General features: G+C 45.2%; 1 protein-coding gene across 1 annotated transcript in view; it reads left to right on the top strand.

Annotated features, from left to right (window-relative positions):
- Positions 1-763: 763 nt before the first annotated feature.
- The window catches only part of Tshz2 (teashirt zinc finger homeobox 2), a 245,222-nt gene continuing 218,823 nt past the window's right edge, over positions 764-27,162 (top strand). The window contains exon 1 of the mRNA XM_026391015.2: positions 764-1,117. Within this exon, the coding sequence (XP_026246800.2) occupies positions 1,078-1,117 (40 nt within the window). The 5' untranslated portion in view covers positions 764-1,077. The remainder of the gene's footprint in view (positions 1,118-27,162) is intronic.

Raw genomic sequence — 27,162 nt, 5'->3', positions numbered from 1 at the left:
AATAGACTCCCTCTGCCTGGCGCTCTGCGGCTGGGGAGTAAATTTCTCCCTGTCATCAGGTCGCGGGGAGAGGAGGAGGAGGAGGAGTTTGTTAATGTTCAGTTTGTTCAGCGGGATCGATGTTTGCTGGCATCGCCTCGCCCTGTCTTGTGTGTGTGAGAGAGTGCGTGCGTGTTTGTGTGTGTGTGTGTGTGTGTGTGTGTGTGTGTGTGTGTGTGCATATGTGGGGGGTGTGAGTGTGTGTGGGAGAGGAAGCGAGAGTGCGTGCGTGTGTCTGTGTGTGCGTGTGTGTGTGTGTGTGTGTGTGTGTGTGAGTGAATTCCAGATTTTCTGTCTTTCCCAAACCCGCGCCTGTCCTCTCGCATATCACTCACAGACGGGGATCTGACAGCAGCCACAGACCTACCGTGAGTGATCTCTCCCCCTGCGCGAGTCCGCCATCGAGATCGGGGAGGAGGAGGAGGAGGAGGAAGAGGAGAGGAGGTGGAGGAGGAGGTGGAGGAGGAGGAGGAGGTGGAGGAGGAGGAGGAGGGAAAGAGGAGAAGGAAGAAGAAGAAGAAAAAGAAGAAGAGGAAACCTACTACCTTCCCAGGATTGGGGTTTTTCCCCTTATCTTTACGCGCGCGTGTGCGTGTGGCGCGTGTGCGCCCCCCGTTCCTTCCATCTGAACCCGGTCTTGGATGTTTAATAAAGAAATCAAGTGTCTCACCAGTCACAAAAAAAAAAAAAAAAAAAAAAGCGCAAAAACAAAAAAAAATTCCAAAAGCAAAAAACAAAAAGAGAGAGGAGAGAGAGAGGGAAAAAAAAACAAAACAAAACAAACAAACAAGGCAGAGCCAACCTCCACTTCAAACCAGCCGGCACAAGCCACCGTGTCTGCCACCCAGAGAGGGGGGTCTCTGGCCCGTGGTGGAGGAGTTACTGGGGGGATCGTCAGGGGGACAGAGGCCGAGTGACGTCCTAGGAGCCACCGGGCAAGAGGCGGAGGAGACCCAGAGAGGCGAGAGAGACAGCGGGCCCCCGCGCGCGGCTCGGGGCTGGGGCGCCAGAAGTGGGACTGGAGCGAAGTAGAGCGATATGCCAAGGAGGAAACAGCAGGCACCCCGGCGGGCGGCAGGTAAGAGAACAGCTCCGCTCGGGGCTGGCCCGGCGGCCTCGTGCCCAGCTCCTCGCCAGCCCTCCTGGCCCCGGGGCGCCCGGGGCGCCACCCGTGCAGCTTTGGGGGGGGGACTTTGCTCCGGGTGCCCCGCTAACGACCCCATCCTCTCTCGCTTTCTCGGATCGCCCCAGTCCTCCCGCTTCCAGGCTCCCGGTTGGGTAGGGGGGAGCTATCCCACCAAGCCTTCCCTCCTTAAACTTTTTCCTCCATCCTCTACCCCACCCCTAACTTTTCTCCCAGTCTGTTTCTTGCCTCTGGAGCCAAAGTTGGATTGAGGATTTGGGGGTGCAGAGTAGGGCGACGGCCCCTCCACCCCCGCATCCCTCCGCATGGTCAGTGCCAGCGGCTTCTGGCCTCCAGGGACAGTGTCTCCTCTCGCTGGGGCTTGGGGCACTGAAGTGTGAGGCATGCCCAAGCCCGGGTTGCAAACTGGCTTTGGGGCAAGTCACTGGAGTTCAGCCTTGATCACCAAGGTGGGAAAGCACCCCAGGAAATGGACGAACCTTTGAATGTGGTTTCTAAAAGGATCCACCTTTAGAAATCTAATCAAACCTCTCCGTTCTCTTAATAAAGGGGGGGGGGGGTGTCACCATAGAAATTTAAGCAGCTCAGGATTTTCTTCTCTCAGAGTTGCAAACTTTGTGAATTGATTTGTGTGATAGGAACTATCCCATCTGCATCTGTATTTACCAATTGACCCCCCACCCCCCCACCACCACCACCCAAATAGAGACAGGTTCATGGATCAGTACTGGTAGATCTTCCAAGAGATTTCCTTTTTTTTTCCCCCTTCCTTTTGGGTTGCTTAATTGCTTTTTTAATCGTATGCTGGGGTTTTGTTTCTCGGAAGTGTAATATGAAAGTTCATTTTCTTCTGCCAGACCCACCCACTGAAAAATCAGCTTTCCACTTGATTGCTAGTTTTGATTTGACATTTGATTGATCACCTGTCATCTCACTGGCTTTGATCTATTCATTCTTGATATATATCAATAAATCACTCACCATGGTAACTCAGAGTGCCAGTGACGCAAGCCTTGCCCTCTATATTCAGAGCCAGACATGCACAATTATTATCTTGTTTGGCTTTTCATGTGGGCGTTTTATTTCTTTGTGTCCTTTAGTTGAATCAGGACTTTAGCAAAAAGTTTGTGTTGTTGGTTTTTTTTTTTTCTTTTTTTCTTGTTTTTCTTTCCTCTCTCTCTGTCTTTGCCCTTTGCTTTAGGCAGTAGTTGTTAAGGCTGGTCTTCTGTAAACCCACCCACATTTTATTCTGTTCCAGCTTGAGTAAAACACAGGGAGAAGTTCAGTGGAACACTTTGATAAAGTTTGCAAAGTTACCCTTAGAAGAAATTCAAAGTTAGTTACAAATTTGGGGAAAGTGGGTAGTTGTATCTGAACACGCTGAACAGCCAAGCTAGTTCTCCATCATGTTGCCTGATCCCAGCCTGAATGGGAATCCATGTGCTTTGCAATATCCACAGTTACCTTCCCTTCTGAGCCGCAGAACTGCTTCTGTAACATTTGTAGGTTGGTGTGAGTTGCCTGCGGAAATATCATTTATAAAGCTTTGCATGTTTTTCAGTTATCTCCTTACAAGCAAAATCATTAACTATGTGTACCACCATATGTATTTGGATCTTGCCTAGGCAGTGAGGTTTTCTTTCTGCAACTCTAGCTACCTCTTTTGAAAACAATAGCTCCCTTATTTTTAAAAACTTAGACTGCTTTGCAATCTGACAATGTGAGGGTGTGCAGTGGCCTTCGAGACTCGGGAAGAGTGAGCCTGCGCCGTCTAGTTCTGACAACACAAGTTTAAGTGTAGCTAGATGATTTGAGATAACGTCCTCATTGTTGTCCCGAAAGAGAACCCTGGGCTTCCGTCCAGCAAGAAGTGATACTGCCCTGAAAATTACTTTTTTTTTTTTCCTCTTGTTGTTCCGGTAAAGGCCATCAACAACTAGGCAGTAATTTAAATTACCAGAATGAGTGGACATGTCTCCTTTCCTAAGCTCATTACAAAAAGTGCATTGCTCAGAATTGCACCACTTTGATTATAATCATCGTCTGATCAATGAGGATCCAGGTGTACATAACCTAACACTGCATCACATTATTTAAATTAGATCCTTTCACTAAGCTGATATCTATTGGTGCTGGCTAGCCTATATATATTGTAGTATGTGTATGTGTGTGTGTATGTACACGCATGCACGTGTGGGTTAGAAACTTGTGACTGTAGTTTCAGTTTTCTGGTCTATTGTAATCCTAGTGATTTTATGTTTGTTTTCATGGCTCTCATTATTTTCACTGAAAGAAGTGGAAATCCTTTCAAGTTGAAAGGGAGTAATTCATTTTGTACACAGGGAGGCCCCTCTTGTGGTATTTATTTGCTCACATATTAATACAGCAGAGAGTCTTTCATGCAATCTCTTCCCCTCGTCCGGGGTCATCCGCACCCTCCTCGGTTTCAGTGGCGGTGGCTACTCACCAGCAAAGTTCGTCACTTTGGGGTTCTTCAGCCAGGTAACATGCGGGGAAGGGGTAAAGGTGGCCAGGCTAACTTTTATCTCTGCTTAAAATTAAACACAATGCACAACTGTAAGTAATTACCCCCATGGACGGATGCTGAAAGCTTGATTTCTAGTTTGATTAATGAATAATGGAAGATACAAAAAGCTTGGAAGTGAATCAGAGCTGAGGCCTCTTAGAGCTCTTTCTCCCAAGAACTGTTATAGCCTATTAGATTCCTTTGCATTTATTTGCTTTAAGTGCCACGTTTCGAGGAATCCATTGCGGAACTTTCTAATAAAGCAGGTATCCAAATAGAACAAACAGGACAAGACAGTAAGGGATGGGGAATTTTAGTCTTTATTTGTCATATTCCTCCCCCTGCCGGGGGAGGGGAAGTGAGGTAGGCAATTCTCTTTAAGGAAACAGCTAAGTCAGAACATTTCCCTCTGAAATGTTATTCTTCCTGGCTTTCTAAAGCTATGCCATTATACTATACTATTACTTAGGGGCAAGAAAAAAAAAGTTGAGAAATCCATCTGCAGTACCCCAGAGGTTCGTGTGTGTATGCGGACGTGCTTGGCTCCCCTTCCTTGGATGTATTTCTCACTCACCATTAAAATGCACCCTCTTTCACCTGAAAGTGTTGCAGGATTCAGTACCTGCATCTTTTCCCCCTATCCATTTTAGATAAGATAAAGAATATGGCAGAAAGGCAAAATAAAACAGAACCATGTTTTGATATTTTTTTTGTAGGATGCAGAGTGCTTAAAAATGCAAAATCGTAGACAACCTTGAACCCTTCGATCCCTGACCATCCATCTCAGCCACTGTCCACATACATATGTGATACATATTTTATTTCACCACCCTGAGCTATTTGTTTTATATCAATGTCAGCCAATTGCAATAGTACACAAAATCTTTTGTGATTATGTGCATGTGAATACCTCACATGTACAATAAGTTACAGGATTCTGCCTCTGCTCACCCCAAACAACAAGATGTTCCACGTTCCCTTCTGGCAGACTTTCTGAAGCTTTCTGATAATTCAGATCTGTGGAGAGTCTTGCAGGAAAGAACAGCTCCCTCAATTTATTTTGTTTATTTAATATGGAGATGAATAATGCAGATTTTGTTTTCATGAATGTCCTTGTGTGGCAGTAAACATTAGACTATTAGCAATCATTACTTAAAAGTTGCAATTTGCACCTTAATAGCACAGGTTATTTACGGGAAAACGTATTCAGCAGGGACAACACTGAACACTGCAGTAGGGTAGAAATGACCTGAGAGATCTCTCCCTCCACCTCGGGAGAGCGATGACTCTGGATTAATGGGTGAGGTCCCAGAAATCTCAACTAGCTGGGAGAGAGGGGACCGGCAGCACAGGGTGCAGTTGACCTTTAATTTGCTGGCAGGTGGGGCAGGGTTCAAGAGAACAGGAATCCGGATAGTATCCTGACCCTGACGTTCTCACTTTGCCTACACATCCTTCAGAGAGACAAGTTCATATTTTGAACATTTAAACGTCTCCTGCTTTAGATCCCTTTGCTTATCCAAACAGTATGATTTTTAAGATAAGTGGGGGAAAAAACAAACACATACACACACACATACAATAAAACCTCAGCGGCACAAACTATTTTGGTTGCTCTTGTTATTTAAGGTAGATCCCTGGAAAAGGAAGGACAGGCACCTAGAAACCGCTTTGTCACGCAGTGTTTTGGATTGAAATCGATTGCTTAAGTGGTCCTTTCCCCCTGGCCTCCTGATTTCCTTCTCCCACCCCTCACCTCACCCTTAAAGACCCAGATTGAATGGGACATCTCAAAAGCCCATTTGTTTTAGGCATTTATTGATTTCATTTTTAATCTGCCATATCAGGACATAATACATTAACCCTAATCAGCAGATTGCAAGTGACAGGGAGATCTCAGGGACACTAGGTAAGGGAGAGGGCTCTGGAAAACTTCTGGACAGTATAGTCTCTGAGGCTCGGGGCTTGGACATCGGATGCTACATTTGGGGAGGGTAGAACAGTCCTCAGAAATGTCTACGGTTCTTTTCCTGCCACCTTGTGCTTCTTTTTCTCTCTCGGTCACCTCGTTCCTCATGGCTACACCTGGGGAAGAGATCTCCTTGGCATCTTGACCTGTGTCGCATTCTCCAACAGAGGTCCTACGTTGTCGTTTTCTCCCTGCTGACTTCCCACTCACATGAGGCAATATTTCCCCAGCTGGATAATACCTGGATTGGTCTGATTCTTCTCCCAGTGGCTTGGGAATCGGGCTCTCAAGTATCAGGTTGTAAAGGGGACTGAGCCGGGCATTATTTAAGGCCAATGAAATGATGCACTTCTGCTCGTCCCTGCAGCTGAGCTTAGGAAAAGCAGCCAAGAAGAATAGCTAGGCCCTGTTCCTGTTTGTGCTGGGTCTGCAATTAGCTGACACGAGGTAAATGTCCAGAGTCAAGCTTCCTGTCTATCACTCTGTTTATGCTATCCTTTTTCTGTAGCAACGCTGTGGTTTGGGAAAACTCGGGCACCACCGTGAAGGCCAGGCCTCCATCCACCCAGGTCCCCTTTTTTTTAAAAAAAAAAAATGTGGAATTGCCTAACAAATTCTAGATTAAGACAAGGCATACACACAGTATCATTTTCTTTCGATGCAAAGTCAGTTGGAAATACATTAAACTAACAGTTAGAGGATGTCTTGCATGGCTTCCCTGAAGCAGCGCTTTTTCATTACATATTTAATTACAATCAAATTGAACGACTTTTAGAAAAAAAAAATCACAGTGGTATTAAAAGAAGCTTGGCACACAAATAATTTTATTGCTTTGCAAGTTGAGCACACTGCTGTATTTTCATTTCTTCCAGAAAAATTTATTTTTATTTTCTAATGTTATGATAAATGCAGAATGTCTTTGACGACAGTTGGTAATCAGGGCAAGCTCAGATTCTACCTTCATGAATTCAGCTCACCCTAGAAGAGGGTTTTATAACCACTTCTCAGTAATTTGTAGTGATTTGTATTTTGGTTTTTTTTTTTTTTAAAATGTTTAAGTTTCACAAGTTCCATTGAAAGTTAGAAATTCTCATGTTCCTTTGAGTAAGCTCTGGCAAACTATTCTCCAGGTCTGAAGGGGCCTACCTCATCATTCTATCCACGTAAGAAATCACCTCCCTGAGAGAGCTGGCTTGATTACCTGGATACTGCAGGAAGAAAAACAGCACATATTTACACACTTCTATAAGATGACACCTTTTATTAGATTCATAATTTCTTTTTTTTTTCTTACATCTGACTTTTTAGTTACTTGTTTTAGAAACTTTGTTTTCAGGGGGAGGTTATAGATAATGTGTTTCAAAATGGCTCTCAAGGCACACCAAGAGGTTTTTAAAGAAATGGTAATAAAAATTAGAGACTTCAGAACCCTGATGTCCCCTGCTGGACTCTGTCTGCAAACTGCTGGAGAGGCCCTTCTGCGGACTCCCTGTCCCCTTTACCGCCTACGTGAGGAGCGAGTGTCTGGAGCATATGCCTGTGTGTTCAGTTGGTTCATTTTTGTTCTAGAAATGATCACGAGGGCATCGGACTCAGGTCTGCTCTGAGGACATTATGTACATACACAGGCACGCAGAAAAGAATACAAGATGCAAGTGGGAATTGCTGATATATTTGTTTCCAAAACAAACTCCACGGATGAAATGATTAAATAATTCGGAGGTATTTGAAAGTCATTAAAATGGCCATTTGGAATCTCCAATTGTTGCCTCTCTCAATCTTTTGCCTTATCTCCATAGGAAAAGATGTCCCCTGGGCATCCTCGAATATCCTGGGAGGCCAAAGTAATGCCTAAAATTATTTGAAATTTTAGAAATTAAAATTCAAAAGGCATAGCCAGAAAATCCTATTATTAATACATCAGTATTATTTAGCTATGCCTAACAACAGGGAAACGTACAATGCAAAAGTTTTAGAGATAATGAGCTTAGAGAAATTACAGAGGAAAAAAAATACCTGGATCATTTCTGAAAGCATGTGTCTTGAATTTTGCTCACCTGAATGAGAATTCCCTCACCACCTGTCTTACTTCAAAAAACAAAACAAAAAAAAAATTAAATACTTATGTTCCTAGTCCCCCAACCTGAAATTGGATCTAATAAGCTCTCTCTGGATCCCCAAAAGATGATAATGTATAACTCTTAAAAATTAGTTCTACATAACCAAAATGGACATACGAACCCAAAGGAAACCTCCGAGAAGCTGACAGAGCTAGCTCAGGGTCCAAGATTGAAAACTTTGTTTCAGCAGGATAAGAAGAAAATAAGATTGCATTTTAACTACACATTTCCTCTTGGCAAATGAGAAGCGCTGAAGCAGGGAAGATTTTTAAGGAGCTTTTTAGCTCTTCTGCATCTCTCTCCAAAGACTAATTTAATTGAAAAGCTATAGTGTCCATTTATGCTAAAGGGAAGGTCTCGTGTTTGCACAAAGCTGCTAGACTCTAAGGTGGGTTAAAAAGAGAGTGGGTTGGGGGAGAGAGAGAAAGCATTCTGCAGTTTCTGCTAGCAAAAAAATTAAGATCGCTGAGCTTAATTAGTTGAGTGCTTTCAGAACTGAACGAATTCTCTGAACTCACCCCTGAGCTTTCTTCTTAAAGCCACATCTAAGCCATTTCTATGGAAATTATATAGTTTAGATATTAAGGTGGGCAGAACACAGTTATTGTTTTTAATGAAAATAGTTTCGAAGGGCAACATGAGATAAAAAGAGTTGGCAGCAGCCATTCTGCCTGTAATGAATTTGCAAAAAAAAAAAAAAAAAAAAAAACTTTCATATTGCTTGACTGGATCATGAAAAATCTGTGAAATCTGGGGATATGGGATACACAAAAATAAGACAGGGGTCAAGGTTGTCTATAGGGTAAAAACCACTTGTGTAAGTGAGAACAACAGCATATAAATATTTCTATATAAAGTAAGCGCGAGGCTTATTTTAAATCACTTCAATTTATCGGATCCTTGGAATTTTCTGTGTATTTAGGAGCCTTTCTCTTACACCCCAGGGAGATATGAATGTAGCTGCTGGGCTAGATGATGCTGCAGAACTAAATCTATTCCATGCGTTCGGTACCATTTGGTACAGAAGAAATGCCAAAATGAAAAGCTGTAAGTGAGCTTTATATCAGAATTGCCTTCAGCTATTTTCCTTTATTAGAAAGTTGGGTACATTGCTTTGCGTGTCTTCTTGTTTTCCCCCTTGGGATTAGCTTTTAGATTGTGGCTGGAGCGGTGGAATGAGAGGAAGTGACTGGGGTTCTGGTTGCAGCTTTGCACCATCCAGGTAGGTAGCCCCGAGCAAGCTCTGAAGATGGGCCTCACGGGAGAGGAATGAGGAACGCACATCTTGGAGTCAGGCTTGTCCAAGTTCAGGTCTCTAGGTTACTTCTCCTGGTTGGCCAAATCAGCTTGGTCCACCCACTCCAATCCCTGCCTCTACTTTCTAATATATAAAATGGAGCCAGTGATAGTTCTTCTTATGTCCCAGGTTTGTTGAAAGGGTTGTATGAGACTGGGCCTGAGAAAGTACTCAGAACCTGGTAGCTCCCATGTGGATATGTGGGAAAGTGTGTTTTTACTCTAAATAGCCAGACCTTGGAAAATTTATACCACAAGGGAAATGAGCTAGCACCAATTATCATGGACCCAGGAGTCCAAGGAATGGAAAGAAATCAGGCAGGGGTGCATTTGGATTTTTAAAACTAGAAATACAATGGCCAAGTGATGTTGTAGCCCCTTGTCCTGAGGCAGGCTTATGCTGGGCTGTTTGGACCCCTGAAGCAGCTCAGAAACCTTTCTTCAGAAACGGGAATTACGGTGCTAGCTACACCATCTATGACAGCAGCCATGATACCTGCTGTGACGTGAGCACTCGTGATATACCAGGCACTGTAGCAAATGCTTTGTACATTGACCTTTATTCAGTTAAATAGCAATTACTTCTTGAGTTCCTACTATGTGCCAGGTCCTGCTGTATTAGCTGGGGCCCAGGGGTGGATTGTATGGCTCTGATTCTTGGTGGACCTTGCCTTCCAGTTGAGGGAAGCCAGAGTACATACACGTAATTGTGTAAAGGAAAAGATAATTTTCATATAGAAAAATACTTTATGATGACAATCATTTCATAACAACAAAATTATGAAAGCAGGTATTGGGACAGCCTAAGTGTGGATGGTCAGGGGAGGCCTCTCAGTGTTGGGGACACCTGAGCTGAGTCTCATTCCTTACAGCATCCTATGCATACAAGCAGATGCAATCCCTGTTTTAGTGACAGGGATGTAGATAACCCGCAGGATAACTCATTCAATCAAGTTGGGTTTGAAACTCAGCTCTCCCTCTCTTCAAGGCCCAAGTTGCTCTTTTCTTGTGATTGTTTATCTGGAGTGGCCATGGCGATTTGCCAAGGAGGACCCTCTTGCCTTGTGTCTATTGTGATATCTGCACTTGTGCCAGAATGTGAACCTACAGGTCAACTACTGTCATATATGCAGAAGGTTCATATATGTAATCATGTATTTGTGCATTCATGCCTTCATTCCACAAACATCGATTGCACCCCTACTATGCACCAGGCATCATCTTCAATGCTGAGGATATAGCAGTAGGAAAAAAAAAAAGAAAGAAAGATTTTCCTGCCCCTGACACAGTTAATATTCTTGTGAGGGAGACCAAAAATGCTAATGCACACAAAAAATTGCACAATGATTTAATATATTTATTGAATGGTGCTAATTGCATTTCATAAAAGTAAACCAGAATTATTTGGCTTCCTAGAGAAAGAGCTGGGAGGATTTCCCCTTTAAATAGAGTAGTCAAGAGTGGAATTTCTCAAGTGGTGATTCCGTCAGGACTGAAAAAGTGAGAGTCCAGCCAACCACTGAGCTGGTAGAAGCATCCTGGGCAGAAGGAGCAACAGATACCAAGGTCCTGAGATCAGAATGGACTTGCTTGTCTGAGGAATGTCAAGGCCAGTGGAGCTGGCTGGGTGAAGATGGAGGAGAGTCCTGAGCAATGAGACAGGGGCAGAGTGTTGTTGGCCTTCTCGATTCCATTCTGGGTTGATGAGATTCTACTGTGGTTCCAGGAGGAGAGCAATCTGGCGGGGCTATTAGTGGAATATTTTTGCCTGCGTTCCAAGGTGCAGTGGACCTGGATCTGGGCATCCACCTGTTGTCCGACCAGCCCCCCAGGAATGGTAAAGCAGATGCTTGGGATGGCTGTGGTGGAATCTTCAGATAAAAACACACTCCTGGCCTTCACAGAGAGACTGCTGCTGCTGGGGTGGGTGACTTTGATGAGGCCGGGAAAGGCAAGCCCAAGTGCCAGTCAAACCTGGGACCCAGCTCAGCTCCTCCCACTCCCCCAGCCTGCTGTGTGCTTGGAGGTGGGGTCCGGAACTGTTGCACCTTGGTCTCCTCATCTGTCATGCAGGGATAAGGGTATTGTTCACCTCACATTCCTTTTGTGACAATTGGACAATGGGATGTGGATAAAGCCTGCGGTATGGCCTGGCATTCAAAAAGGGTCAGCTTTGTAAACAAATGTCTTTATTCTTCCAATCTTCCACTGTGTGGGTGTTGGGGTGGGGGGGGCGATTCTTGCAGGAACTGGTAGAAATCTAGGTACCTGGCTGGGTTAGTCCTTGGTACCTGTGAGGCACCAAAGAAAAATATCAAATATCAGGGTCTCTTTCACGCATCTTAAATTTTTGACAGACCTCCATACCAGTCATGATCATCGGTGTACTTTGAATATGTATCAGTTTAGAAAACACTAAGGACATTACTGATGTTAGTAATGAACTTGTGTTTTGTTCACCCTGACACCCACCCCAGCCTTCGGTAGGAGAGCAGGGGTGCCTCTTCACATGGGAAGCATTGCTTATTCACCTCACAGAAGTGCTTGCTGATCAAGTGCATTTTAGACATAGACCTAGTTATGCCCAGATGGAGCCTGGTTCATAGCTGTTGGAGGTGAGGGACGACGGAGGGTCATGGCGTCTGACCCCTGAGGGTCAGCCTCTCTCCTCCCGTTCTTCAGGTGTCTCTGGCCCAGCCTGCAGGTTCTCCCAGCCTCCCGGGACCTGGCAGCTCTGCCCCCTACCCCACCTTGGGGGCCTGTGATCCTTCCCCAGGCCCAGGCAGCAGGTTTGGGGTTGTTAAGCTACTGGGGAAGGTTACTGGCTGTTTCTTGTTAATGCCACCTTCTTCGGTGTCTAGTTGTGGCCTTCTGATGGACACAAGAGGGGGGGGCGCTGGCTGGCTGCCCATTGAGGTGCATCTTAGGACAGAGACATAGGGATCCTGGAGAGCACCTGGGAGGTTGCTGAACGTTGGCTGTATCCCAGGTCCCCCGTGAAGCCTTCTTGGAGCTTATATTTAGTGTGAGGACAAGTCAGGCGCCATCTAGCAGACAAATCCCACCCTATCATGAAGGAATTTGTAGGGAAGAAAATTAAAAGAGGATAAAGGAGAAGGCAAGACGGGAATGTGTTGTTTCGGACGAGATGGTCAAAAAGTGTCCCTCGCTGTAGAAGGACACTGGGTCTGGAGTAGAGCGTTGGGGAGAGAGGAGCAAGTGCCTGAGTGACGACAGGGCCAGGCCTGGCTCAAAGCAGGGAGCTGGAGCCTACTGGGAGCCAGAGGAACAACCAGGAGGCTGGGGTGACAGAGCAAATGGGGCCACCATGGAACTGCAGTGAGGAAGAGCTGGGGACCCTGCTGAGATAGGAGGCTGAGATAGGAGGCCTCGGGGGCGGAGGAGCAGGCAGGTTTGCCTGGGTTCTTTGTAGCTGCTCGACTATTTACAGGGCATAGAGGATGCAAGCCTGTCCACTGCTCGGAGCTTTCTGCCTCAGCCAGTCAAAGCCAGATTGAGGTGGAGACAGGACTGGTCTAAAGGGAGAGACCAGAATCGCAGGTGGGGGGGGGGGGTGAGTGAGAGGAATCTATAACGTCATCTGTGCACAATCTGACTATATCGATTTTATTAATATTTTCTCCAATTCTGTCTCATACTTTTCTAGTTGTACAAGTAAGTGATGGTCTTCCTGATAATGGTCAGTCTGCCATTTTATTTTTTTATTTATATATGACAGGGGGATGCATTACAATTCTTATTACACATAGAGAGCACAATTTTTCGTATCTCTGGTTGTACACATAGTATATTCACACCAGTTCCTGTCTTCATACCTGTACTTTGGATAACAATCATCACATAAAGCCAAAGGAAACAAGGAAAAGTGTGTGGACCTGCATTTATTCTAGAATTGATTGTACAGGGAAAGAGACCACCCTCTTTCCTGCGGCCCTACAGACAGTGCAAGCACCAGGTCAGGAGGCGGACATGGAGTCACATGGACAAGGGCTCCATTTCTCTCCCTTGGGCCATTTCCTTGCCCATGACCTTAGGCATCTTTGCTTTCCTGGTGTTTCAAGGTTTCTCATTAGCAAAACAGACCTGATATAAGGACTCATCTCATTGGTTTTTTATGAGGATTAATTGAGATAAATCAGATAATACACTTAGCACAGTGCCCTGTACATGGTAAGTGGTCAATAAATTTGAGTCATTATATTAACAAGTTAATAATCCAGTCCATGCCTCGATTTCCACATTGGTAAAATAATGCAATGAAAACTTCCTCTTTGAGTTGTTGGGAGAAGCAAAGTATTAATACCAGCAAAGCACTTGAAACGGGACCTTGTGCACAATAAGTAGTCGATAAATGTAGAATGATTAAAATCATCACTGTGACGCCAGCCTTGTCAACCTTGAGGGACAAATGCTATATCTCGCTGCTTTGGATTCCACAAGTTCCAGCAGGTAGTTGGTGCTTAATAAATGCTGTTTGTAAGAGTGAAGGCGTAGAGCACATCAGGGTGAAAGTGAGAAAAACCTAAGGCGATAAAGCTGTGTCTCTATGGAAAGGGTTACAGACTGCAAGCTCCACCTGTCTCCTTCGATGGAAACTTCTAATGGCTACCTCCCCTGCCCAAGTCTGCCAGTTTCCTGTAGTTTCCCACCCTTGACCATCTTTTAATCCAGAGTTGTCCCATCGAGGACTGTCATAACGTGGATAACAGTTTTAAGATCATTGAGTTACAGAGTGAAAGTAAGGTCCCCTTTTCAATACCATTTCAGTCCTTCTGATCAAATTAAGAAGACAGGCTCTGTCTGGTGTTAGCCTGGTTTTAGAACCTCTCTTACCGTGGTTTAAAAAAAAAAAAGTGGGCCTGAGACTACGAAACTTGAGCAAGGGACAGTGTCCAGTTGAGAATGTGAACCAACCGTCTAGTCTGATTGCCCCGACATCTTTGTTTTAAGATAAAATAGATATCTAAATCAATGAAACTGGGACTTGTTTTAAACAAATATGCAAAGACATTGGTGTTGGTGTGGGGATGTGCTGCACACACCACGGGGAGGGTACAGAGGCCGTGTGGGAACCCAGTGGAACCAGGGGACCAGGGGACCAGGGATGGGCTAGAGCTGCCAAGTCCCACCAGGTCAAAACACTCTCCAAAGCCAGAGGTTTTTATTTAGACTTCAAAAAACTTTGAAAACTGGAAGGAAACTCCCCTCCCAGGACATCATAGGGAAACTCTGGAGAATCTTTACATCTCCCAGGAAACCCCAAAAATATGGAGGGCCCAGGATAAATGTCTTGGCGCAGCAGCTGGAATGAGGTAGCGGTTCTCACTCTGCCCTGGGTGCCCTCGTCACTCAGAGAATGTGGGCAAATGCAGATTTGCAGATTCTCAAGAGGGTGTCTGGAGATTCTGATTGCATGAACTGAGGGGCGGGGGCATGGCTCCAGAGTCAGCCCACATCCACGTGGCTCTGAACTACAGGACACAGGAAGATACCTACCATTCAGTTGGCCTCTCCCTCTGTCCCAGTTCCCCTCTCTCTGCATCCCCGCCCCTCTCCCAAATGCCAGAGCACTCACATTTCACAAATTGGTTAATGAGTCCACTTTAACTTCTAGTTTTTCGTCAACAGACAAATGTACAAGTGGCTGTCCCTTTTCCCACTCTCAACTGTGGCGGTCGCTTATGCTTTTAGAAATGGCGGGGACCAGTTTCCCTATTGTATTTCCACAGGGAAAGGCATCCATGGGTGCATTTTCTCTACCTGATCACAGCATCAAATATGAGAGCCCAGAGAATTCCTACCGTTGAGAAGGAGAAGGGCAAGCAGCCCCTCCGATGCCCAGGAGGCTCTGCCAGCTTGGGGGGTGCCGGCCACCTGGGCCCTGCATCAGTGGGACGAGAAGGAGACACCTGGAATCCTTCAGGTGTGGTCTTACCTGTTACACTCGACTGTTAAGGCGCCTGTATAAAATGAGAGGCAGGAAATCTGGTTCTACCCTTCGGGACTTCTGCTTTCTCGTCTTTTACATATTTTTCTACACTTTCTTCGGTGATTCCTCTTCTTCTTCTTTCTTCCTTGATTCCATTTTTTTTTCCTTTCCTAATTTCTCCCAGCAACGGAACTTCCAAGTCCTTTCTGTCTACACTTAGATTGTCAGTGAATGTAATAAAAATTGTGACGGTGACCGTGACGAAGATGATGCTGGTCCTAACTGCCATTGTTATAACGGCTGCTGCTTCCTGGCCTGTGTCATGGCTGTCCTGAAAGGACTAACGTTTACTAGGCACTGACTACATAAAAGGTGACTGCCCACCGTCTCCTGGGAGCTGGATACTATCAGTACTGGCCCACGATCCTAATAGTGTATATGGAATACACGTGCAAACCAAGTTCTGGAAATTCCAAGTAGCTTGACTAAGACACACAAGCTCTCGACAGAGTATGGAGACCCAGGTCTGCCTGTCCAGGTCCGCAGACACTATGCTCTACTGTGCAGCACTTAATGCTTAACCACAGAGTCACATTCACAAATACTGGTGGCCTAGTTGGGTACTGGGAGGCCAAGGCTTGAGCTGAAAGTCAGTGTGTCAGTCAAGTGTGTGAACAAAGGTGGTGGTGGGGGGAACAAATAAATTAAAAAGAGCATCCTGCCTTTTCAAATCCCCAAGCACCATCTTTCAAACTTGAAACTATGAAATTAAAAAAAAAAAAATTTGAACCTCTTGCATTTCTCACAGTGGCATTTTTGTAAATCGATTCCTGTTTTATTAAACAAATGTAGGAAAAAACCCACAAACCCCCCGACACAGCCCATCTGGGGTGGCTCAGTAGGATCTTGCTCACCCCATCCTGCCGAGTCTCTGAGGACGTGTCCTGAAGGCAGACACTGCTCAGCTGTTCTCCATAAATCTCTTGTAGGCTCCATGGCTGTTCCTGGCCATCAAAATCCACAGAACACAAGAGATGCTGCTGCCCCGTTATTTATTTTAGCAAATGAAAAGCTCCCCTTGCAGATTTCCCCTGTAGAGTCCCTCTCAGTATTATGGCCGGGCTCTCTCGAGAAGTCTCTTCCTTAGAATTTAATTGTAGGTCACACTTAAATGAGTACTCTGAACAATTGGCAGAAAAACAGAAATTCCAGGGTTCCTAGCTCAGAGGGAGAATGCTGCTCAGGACAGAAATCACGATGGGATGTTTCTTGCAATGAATCAATGATTATTTTTAGTTATTGTTTGTTGGTCGTACGGTTTGTATTTTTTTTACATTTTCATGTGTTTACATTTTTATTTTTATTTTTTAATGTTTTTGGTACTGGGGCTTGAAGTGGTTAAGTGCCATTAACCACTGAGCCACATTCCTAGTCCTTTTATATTTTTTTAAATTTTGAGACCGGAACTTGCTGAGTTGCTTAGGACCGCCTCTTTAAATTGCTGGAGCTGGCCTTGAACTTGCAGTCCTCCTGCCTCAGCTTCCCAAGCCACTGGGATCACAGGAGTGTACCACCATGCCTGGCGCATTTTTACTTTTTATAGGTAAAATTCTAAAACAAATCTATGTAATAATACAAAGTTGGCAAACCATCTAGCCACCTGATTGGAGGTTTTCTCATGAGAAATCAAATGAAATTATCATCCAATTTTATTGTCTTTAACATTAATCTTTATTTGTACTGGGTAGGAATAGCCAATCAGGTGAAATAGAAGAGAGAAAGAGCTATCAAAAATATGATGAGCTCATTTTATGCATTTCATTTTATTTCAGATATCATGGAATTAAACTTAATGAAGTTAAGTCCTCTTTGAGCCTTAAACTTGAAATCTCTGTGCCTTGGTCCCTGTAAAGTAGACATAAGGAAATTTCCAAGCACTACTATGAGGATTTAAAAATTGATATTTACTAAATACTTGGAGCGATGCTTAATGGGTACCAGGAAGTCAACAAATACCGTTATTCCCTACTTTCTTCCCCAGAGACAGGCGCTATTAAGAGTCTGGTGTGCATATTTTCCATTATTTATAATTTTACACACATGTGTATGTGCTTAGGAACAGTGCATTTTGACTTTTTATGAGTAAAATTCTATGTGTATGTTTGAGAATATTTGTGTTAATAGCTTCAAACTGTATTTTGCAAATTTGAAAAAAAAATCTGTTTGGAGCTGTATTCATTAACATTGGTAGATAGAGGAGAGAGAGGATAAATTAAAAAATAAAAAAGTATATAACTTATTCCTGTTTATATGCTTTATAATATTCCATCACAAAATGTGTATTTTTTATTAATTTATCAGTTCTTCTGTAAATAGACACTTAGCACGTTTTAAATTTTTCACCAGTACACACAATCTTGTATTGAATAGTCTCAGAAATTTTATAATTGTCACATAAATAATTTATGTAGGGAAGAAGAGTTGTGAGAATTTTACTGTATTTAGTGAGGAAATCAGTTGAGAAAATAAACATTACTGAAACAGCGAATATTTCCCACTTTGAGCTTCCTGGAGCATGTACTGAGCTCCGTAGATCTCTCTAATCCAAAGTGTAGCTGGCACCTGGTAGGTACTTGCTAAATACCTTCTTGGAGTAAGTGATTGAGCACAAACACAGTGATCACTAATCCCACAACCAGCGTGAGTCAGCCGTCCACAGTTTTTGAATCTCAAGTACATCAAGAAGATGTCAGTAGTCAACTTGGGGTGGGGCAGGGAACAGGGACCAAGAGGAAGAACAGCAAGAAGAGTGTGGACGAAGCGTGTCTGTCCTCAGGGTCTGCAGTGGGCTCCCTGGAGACCAGGGTGACCTCTGCTTCCGGAGTCTGAGTCCCGGGTTGGTGACTGTACATGGATGGGTGGGGTGTGAAAGGAAGGGCGCTGGGATTTTGTAAGTGTTTCAAGGTGAGTCATTACCATTAGTCAGCCCTGCCTCTTACCATCTTAAGTGGCTGAACTTGGGTTTGATGCAGATTGGCCACCTGGGCACCGGGGCACACTGCTAGGTCCCCGGGCGAGAAATCACACAGGCCCAAGGGAGAGAAAGGCCATGTGATTCCATGTGTTTTTAACAGGGAAGACCAGCGTCGTCCTCAGAGCTGGGGTGTGTGCCTGTGTGGGTGTCTGTTACCCTCACATGAGAGTTGGTGAGACGGTGTGCATGCACGTGTGCACACACACACCCTGTGGGTCTGTCGTGCATGGTAGGAGCTGCGAATGTGTTGCCGTGCGTGCTTCCTGTTCTGCAGGGATAGGTGTGTCGCGGCAGGTAGTGTGTGTGTGTCTCTGGGGGCCTATTATCACCTGAGCTTTTATTTTAGAAGAGTTGTATGTTTGCAAGGGACCCAGTAGGTGCCTGTTCTTGCCACGGATGAGCTGCTAACAAAACAGAGCTCTGCAGGACTTTCCCCAGGAACGGGAAGCCAATGTTGCAATGACTTCTCTAGGGTGTCCCTAGGGGCCACACCCAACCCTCCTAGTGATGGCTCAGGGTGGGAGGAAAACACAGGCTACCTGCTGCTCAGGGCTAGCTGCACTAGATGGGAAATGTATGGGGCAGATGGCTGGGCGAGCAGACTCCACACCCTACTGTGATTTCATTTCCGGGTCCGTCCTCCTCCCCAGACTGCATGTTGCATCATGTCAGGGGGATGATCTTACCATGTCGTCTGCGGTACCTGGAACACAAGGTGTGTTTTGGTTGAATATGTGAATGACAGAATGAGTGAATGAACGAGCACATGGCCGCAGTTCCTGGAGCCTCTAGAATATTCCACAACCCAGCTTGCTCATGCCCACAGGGTGAACATGTGCTTATCTCAGAAGCAGGCTAGCCATCGCCAGAAAGCAAGCTCCCCGGTGGGGTTTTTATCCTTCCTCTGTGGCTCCCCCAGGAGCACCTCCTCTGTTGTCCCTTTGGTTTAATTATTGTTCTTTAAGATCATCGCGGCAGCCCCTCTGTTTACTGTCAAACTGCAGCCGTAAATGCAGGAATAAAAAAATAAAATAAAATAAAATAAAGAGGAAGGGAAGAATTCTTTGTAATCCAGGTTCAAGAATTTCCCCAAAGATATTTTTTTCTTGAAGAGAGGTGAAAGGAAGGTGGAAAAGTTGGGGGAATGAGTTTTTAAAACTTGCCAAACACATAAACCAACAGAATTGTGTTGCTGCTTCCATAAATGTTTAATAAGTTTTATCATCTTGTGACTAAGGTTAAACAAATGTGAGTCCTTTGAGGAATTATTTACTGGAAGCAAAGTTATAGCGTCAACATCTGTGTTTCCAATCACTTAGATGAGGAATAGATCAAATAAATCATGAGCAAGTTCCACAAAATAACTTCTATATTATCATCGCCAGAGAAGAATAATGTAAGTAACACTTTTAGTTGCCCTTTCTATTAGAATTTAGATTTTTAATTTTTGCGTTAGGGCTCTCTCTCCCCACCCCCCCCTCTCTTATTTATTCCATTATCTTCAAAGAATAAGTCTTCACTTTTTTTCCCCCCCTGTGGAACTTACCATAAAAACATCCACAATGGAAGGACTTAGAAATTTCTCTCAGGGAATCTGGTTATTTCAGCCAACATTCTCATTTGGGAATGGGCTAAAAGTTCCAATATATAACATCCATATAATTTAACCTCATAAATTTATTTTTTTCACAATGATGTCATGGGGAGAGTGACCTGGAGTTTGTAAACGTTCCCTGCTTACCACGTTCCCCCGGGCAGCATAACATTCTAGACAGTGTTTTATGTGCCCTGATTAAAATATAACGTATTCTTGCATTTCCTGTGGACTGACCTGTTAGTACTCTCAGCAGATGTTTAAGGAACAAGGAGATGGTTTCCAATGTGGAGCAATGTACTGTGGGAGTTTTTTTTTTTTTTTTAAACCATGATCTGATTTTCATTTTAGATGGTCAGATGGCAGCGCTCCGAGCTCCCACGCCACAGAAGTTTTGTACTTTGCTTTAACTTTTGAATTCCCCTCTGCACTCCGACAAATAAAATAAATAGAAACACTTGTTTGTAACTCCAGTTTGAATTTTCAGGCGCATACTTTAAACTGCTATCCTGCAGAGGAGAGAAGGAGACCGGGAAAAGTGAATGGGGAGTCCCTCCAAGAGAAGGCAGTAGTAATGGAAACTTACGAGCTTCTTTATTAGAAGAAAAAAATTAATGGAAATGTGAGGAAGAGCTTCCTATAGTTTCTCAATCATGACAACAACAGCTGCGGTACATCATGCACTGAACAAACCAATTTGTGGATTGAGATGTTTTAATTTTCTGTGAGAGAAACACATGGCAGAAATCAAAGGCAGCCCTTGACTTCCAGAGGCACAGAGGAAAGTGGGCGGTCAAGGGCTAGAGTTTGAAGCTTGCTGGGCTCAAGGTGGTGCTCTGTGTAGATCTTCCAGGGTACGAATCTCATTCCAAGGATCAGAGGAGAAGGCTTGGAAACTATGAGAGGGAGGGAAGAGTGAGTGGATGGAATCAGTGGAGGATGAATTCCCCGAAGGGAGTGTGTGTGTGTTTCAGAGTCATCCTATTTATTCAACGGAGACTTCTTAATTTCTATAATTTTCATGGTCCTGTGCTGTGTGCCAGGGCTATAGGACAGGCAAGACCCAACTCCTCTCTTCAGAGTTTAGCAGTGGAGTGCCTAGAATAAAGCCAGGCACCAGAGGAGGACTCAGGGAATGCTGGGTGGATTGAGGATGGATGGATGGATGGATGGATGGATGGATGGATGGATGGATGGATAAATGGACAGACGGACAGATGGATGGATGGAAGGATGAATACATGGCAAGATGGATGGAAGGAGGGATGGATGGATAGTTGGATGGATAGATGGATACATGGCAGGATAGATTGAAAGATGGATGGATGGATGAATACATAGTAGGATAGATGGCAGGATGGATGGAGGGATGGACAGACATATGGTAGGGTGGGTGGGTGGATGGATGATAGATGGATGGATGGACACATGTCAGGGTAGGTGGATGGATGGATGGATGGACATATGGTAGGATAGGTGGATGGATGGATGGATGGATGGATGGAAAGATGAAAGAATCAATGAGTAAGGGAAGATGATCCTTGGCTTTCTAGGAACGGGGGCTCATTTATATGTCTGTTTCCTGGTCTAAGTCCTGATTTCCAGGGTCAACTCTGGTGAGTAATAATGTGCTATGAAGCTCTCCTCATTTGCCTGGTTGGCCTGAGTCTTTTTCACTTCTCACTGCAGGTCCTAGGGGGTCCTCTGTGTTTCTCTGTGCCTTTCTTCCCTCTCCTTTACTCTTGCAAACAGTCCTCATCAGATGTGCCCACATTTCCTGAAAGTCCACTCTATGCCAGGCACTGTTCCAGATGCCTTAGCGCACCTGACCTCATCCGACCCTCCTCTCTATTTGGAAAGTATGATCTGATATTCCAGATAAGAAAAACTGAGGCTTAGGTCTCCTATGTAATGTGCTCATACAGTACACACAGATGGGGCCAACATTTAAGGCCAAGTGTGTCCAACTCCAAAGCCACACTTAGTACACAACCCGAGCATCTTTAGAAGCCTGGGTAAACCCCGTGGTAGCCTACAACAAACTGTGCATCTTCCAAGTGACTCAGTGGAGCTCTGGATCCAGCAACTGTGCAGAAAGACCTGGGACGGGCGGACACTCTCTTTCTTTCCTTCCACGTCAGAATCTCCGCACGTGCTGGCGACAGTGTCCACTGGCAGCATTGTCTATGTGGCTTAGTGGCCTTCTTCCAGGAACTCCAGCACATTTTCTGGGGGTTCCATCCACTCACATAGTTCTGCACAACTCCCATAACCAGTGACGGGCCTCTGATCTACCCACCTCGGCACAGAATGCATCCAGGACCTCAGTTGTGTTGACAGCCAAAGCAAAATCAAGCTGGCATTTGCAGCAGGAGGGGTTGGATACCGGGCTTTATACTGCCTGCTCTGTAGGGTTAGCATCAAGGGCCTTGGAGCCAGTCAGACTGGGGTTCAAATCCAGGTGGTTATTGATTTTCTGTCTGACTTTAGACAAGCTATTTAACCTTTTCAGCACTAGTTTCTTCACTTAAAAAATCCCTACGAGGTCATGATGTCACCATGTGGTTTCTACAGGTTATGTCTGTGGTATGCATTGTGTGCCTGGCACATAGCAATTGCTCAATAAATGTTAACGGAGTGTTCATGGTGGTGAGTCGAAACTAGCTTAAGGACCCTTAGAACAGCAGTGTGTGATGTCCTTGAGAAGGAGATGTGTTCTTTTGAGATCTTTGTTTATGATTTTGTGCATACGATTAATAAACCAGCTTATGGCGAGGGAGTGGAAAATATAGGTCCCCAAATAAGTCAACAGGATCAAAAGAAACACAATCCAAGTCTAGCTTACCGTGGCTCCTTTTTTCTTAGGGCCAAAAGTTCTTCCCAACTTTCATTTCCTTTCAGGTTTTGATATATTTATTAATTAGGCAAAATGGGAATTGACGAGCCTGAAATGATAAAGATGCTCATGACTTAAAAAAATGTTTTCGTGTGTCAGGAGGGAAGGATGCTACGAGGTTGAGCGGGAGAGAAATGACGGTGTCAGAGTCAGCCGGGGTGGGGAGGCTGGTGGGAAGGCCGGGGTCATCTGCTTGCTGTCCCTGGACCTGGGATTGTTCAGAGACCAACCGGTCGGATGGCAGTTTGCTCTTTTGGGCCGACGCACACACCAACACACCTGTGCATTTGCAGCATAAAGAGGCTGGTTTTCTTGCAGTTTATTCTGCATGGTGGTGTTTCCAGGCTGTTCATGCCTGTGAGGGAAGTGAAGTGCTCGTGTGTGTGTGTGTGTGTGTGTGTGTGTGTGTGTGTGTGTGACACTTCCTGCAACATGCATGTGCTCATGGCTGAAGTCTGTGTTTCTCTGAAGCCATGTACCCTGGCCGCTGTTATAGCCCAGTGCATGTGTAAGGCCCTGTCCAAGCCGCTCCCAGTGAGCAGCTCCCCTCTCACCGTGTTATACAAGCTGCCGGAAAAGGTAATTATGGTTAATAGAAGCCACTTTGATTTAAAGTTGCAGAGGTGAGTAATTAAATGGAGCTGTGAGCAGAGGGGGTGGCATGCAACCTTCGTTTGGGGACACTTGTCAAGAGTGGCTGGGACTGCTCTCAAGGGCAGTGTTCCGTGGCCCCATCCTTTTCACCCAGGTGGCCTCAGAAGGCCTTGGGGACCTGGGAGGGGTGCGCTAGAGGCTGTGTGTCAGCAGCTGCCTTTGTTACCTGTCCTCCTAAATGTCACTGGAGGAGAACCTGCAGCCACTTTTGTCACCCTGCCTCTGCGCCCACTTTCCTGCGTAAACTCACCACTGCTCCGCCCACTGGCTCGTCCCAGGTTCCTCTCGGAGCATCTCAATCCCACCGTGGCCAGCTCGCTGGGGGACTGCAGTCCTGAGATTCTTAACCTGGGTCTCAGCTTAAGACATCAACAGCCAAAGCACTCCAGTTCCCTCATCCTGGAGCCATCGACTCTGAGATGCATTAGCATTTGTAAGATTTCATTTCAATCTCCTGTGTGGCCATCATTGCTTTTCAAAGATTACCAGGACACGTGTGTGTGTGTGTGTGTGTTTTCTCTTTAGAAAGCCTAGGCTGATTTTTTTAAAAAAGAAGAATGTGGGTGTATGGGGCTGTGTCCCTACTGCCTTCCAGAGCTTCTAAGTTGCAATCACCAAGCAAAGGAGTTCCCACTGCGCAAGGGCACTTGTTCAAGGCCACGTCACCTAGCATTGGGGTTGAGTCAAATGTGGGCAAATAAAGTCAACAGCAGCAACCAAGAAGGAGCAGTGACTTCAACTGTTCCCCCCTACATGGGTGTGTGTTGTGTCTGTCTGTCTGTCTGTCTTCCAAAGAATTCCCGAGCTCCAGGCAGAGGATTTTCCTTCATGATAACTGCAAGACAGGTTCCTTAAATCCAGAGAGGCCTTAGGAAAATCCCTTTGGACCTTAGTTCAGAGAGATGGCCTTAAAACCTTCCTCTCCCAAACTCAGTCCACGGACCAGCAGCCTTAGCACCTGGGAGCTTGTTAGAAGTGCAAACTCTCAGGCCCACCCAGACGTGGAGCCAGAATCTTCATCTTAGCAAGACGTCCAAGTGACTTGGGAACATACTGGGATTGGACAAGGACCAGCCTCGCCCTGACCTCTCTGCTCTGCCCACCTGCTGGGGTGAAATCTCACAGTCCCAATGCTGGCCTTGGCCTTCTTCCTGTTCCCATTCCATGTCCAGCTCTGGCCTCCTTCTCCTCTAATGGATATCTTCACATGGTCCAAATCTGGGCCCAAGTGGCACTTGCTCAGGGAAACCTCCTCTGACCCTTTAGATTGCATGTCAAGTTCACCTCTGGCCCCGACATAGGCCTGAAAGCCCCACAGACCTCGCTGCCTTGGTGTGTTCAGGGCTGCGCTGTGTGACTCTTGGCTTTGCTGATTCTCATCCGTCATCAACTCCACGCAGACTATAAGTTTCATGAGGGCAGGAGCTGAGCCTGGTTTATTACCCCAAGTCCCAAGACCCTAGCACAGTGTCCAGTACATGTCAGGCCAAAGCTCTATAAATATTTTTCCAGGAAGCAGATGCAAATTGTCAGACCCCGTCATTAGGATGTCATAGGCACATTGCTGCCTGCTCAGTTTCTCTCTCTGGACATGTTCAGAGAATTTCTAGAACTGTTTTCTATTTATGTAATTCCAGGTAATGAGGGAACCAATACACAGAACTACTACCTTGGAAGCATTTTATGCACATTGGAATAGATCCCGTTTAATCCTTACGGTGTTTTGTAAATTGTATAAAGGAATGAACAGAGGCTGAAACCCATGGTTTCAGACCAAATGGCTGGGAGGGCAGCCACACTGCTCTCTTGATTGCCTCTTCCAAGATTGAGGAGGCTGGGACTCTGGCCCTGCACCTTGTGGGCCGGAAGGTGGCCCCTGCAGATGCATGGCTCCCAGATCCCGCTTCCATTAGCACAGGTCTTGGCTAAGCTCATGGCCTGGGTCCAAGCATGGGGTGACAAAGGGAGGGAGGCCAGGAAGGGAGGCTGTAGTGTTGGAGGGCCACTGCCTCCTTGTACATTTCTAGCACTTAGGTCAAGGTCTGGTTCTTAATAGCTCCTCAGTGAATGCTGGTTGACGACTGACTGACAAATGGAATCCAATACTCACAAAGAGGGCAAGAACCACCTGTGACCATATATCAGGGCATGAAAACAGCCCTTCTGGGGTTTGGGGTTGATTGTGTCATTATTAGATCATGCTTTCTCTGAGCCACAGGTTTATGGTTGTAATCATCAGATTTGCCTCTAGTACTTAAAAAAAAAAAATCCACAAGTGTTCAGCTTATCCCTTGGAGAAATTTTAGAATCAGAATTTCTGGGGAATGGACAACTCAGCATGTTTAAAAGTGATTCCACACTGGAGTTCAAGTGTTTGGAAGGCTGGGATGTCCTGCTTTGATCATGTGAAGGAGTAACACTGTCTCCCATTTGTTGCAAACCTACTGTGTGCTGGGCAGAGTGCTTGGGCCAGCCAGACCCTCAAGAGAGAAGATGGTGGTGAGGAATCTGGTGATGGACTCAGGTGTATCCTTAGGGTTCTGTGCCAGGTGCTGTGTGGACCACCTAACCACTCCTCCCAGCCCTCCTGTGAGAGGGTCTTATCGTGTCCACTGGCTGTTTGAGAAATTTCAGAGAAGGGTCAAATAAACATTGGTTTTGCGATTTCAATCAGGGACTATGGCCCCTGAGCCCTCATTCAGCTTACCACCTGTTTTCATAAGACCTGTGACCTGGACTGGCTTTTTTTTTTTTTTTTAATTTTAAGGGATTAGGAGAAAGTATTAAAATGTGTTTTCTCTTTTTCACATAACATCCTTGATTTTTACCTTTTGGTCTGCAAAGCCTAAAATATTGACTACTTGGTCCTTTACAGAAAAAGGTTTACTAGTCCCTAATCTGCAGTATCATTTCCAAACTTGTTCTATGCATAAGAATCATATGCAAGATAATTTTAAGCGGTATAAGCATGAGTGGCTTAATAGTCATGATTTTAATTTGTTGTGCATTTGAAGGGGAAAGTATAACTAATACAATAAATCCATGATTTCATGGATGTTATTGCTGAATACGATTTAAAGAAAAAATTAAATGAGTTCATTTGAAATCAATTTTTATAAATAAGTAAATAATAGTGCAGGTAACTGTTAAATAAAACAAAAATCAAGGAGATGATAGAGAAAGGATAAACATTGGATAATAGGGACAGAAAGTGGGACTTATAGAAAGAAGAGAAAATAAAGGAAGAATGTCACTTGGATGAGAAAAGATAGGAGGTGAGAGATGACCACAGCTCCTTCTATTGTAATATCCGGGGATGCAGTGTTTCTTAGGACCAGGAGTTTTGAGGACCTCTTGCTCTCTGGAGGTCTGGGCCAGCCCAGTGGTTCCATGCAGCGTTTCCCTGGGAGATAGGGATACAAGCTGGGGGCTGCTGAGATCCTTCAGGCTCTGGGCGCCGTCCCCTGCACTGCCTTCTGCTGACTTAGAGAGACAGATGAGCGGCCTCAGACGGGTTCAGAGGTTTGGTGGGGGAATCTCAGAGGCACTCCGGTTCAGCCCGCAGTGGAAAGGGGGGACAGCGATCTGATAATTACTGTTGCTATTTTGAGACACAAATAGCAGCAACGGAGGAGAAAACGTGGTGAAAAAATCACATTAAGACAACCCAGAGGGAACAACAGGAACCACTTGAACCCCAGGGAGGCCAGCTCTGGGTTTGCTACGCCCTGGCTGTGTGAGTGTGTGAGTGTGTGAGTGTGTGAGTGTGTGTGTGTGTGTGTGTGTGAGTGTGTGAGTGTGTGTGTGTGTGAGTGTGTGTGTGAGTGTGTGAGTGTGTGAGTGTGTGTGTGTGTGAGTGTGTGTGTGAGTGTGTGAGTGAGTGTGTGAGTGTGTGAGTGTGTGTGTGAGTGTGTGTGTGAGTGTGTGAGTGTGTGAGTG

This window comes from Urocitellus parryii, chromosome 6, assembly GCF_045843805.1.
Source record: "Urocitellus parryii isolate mUroPar1 chromosome 6, mUroPar1.hap1, whole genome shotgun sequence".
Taxonomy (NCBI): domain Eukaryota; kingdom Metazoa; phylum Chordata; class Mammalia; order Rodentia; family Sciuridae; genus Urocitellus; species Urocitellus parryii.
This window is presented reverse-complemented; position numbering and strand designations above follow the sequence as displayed.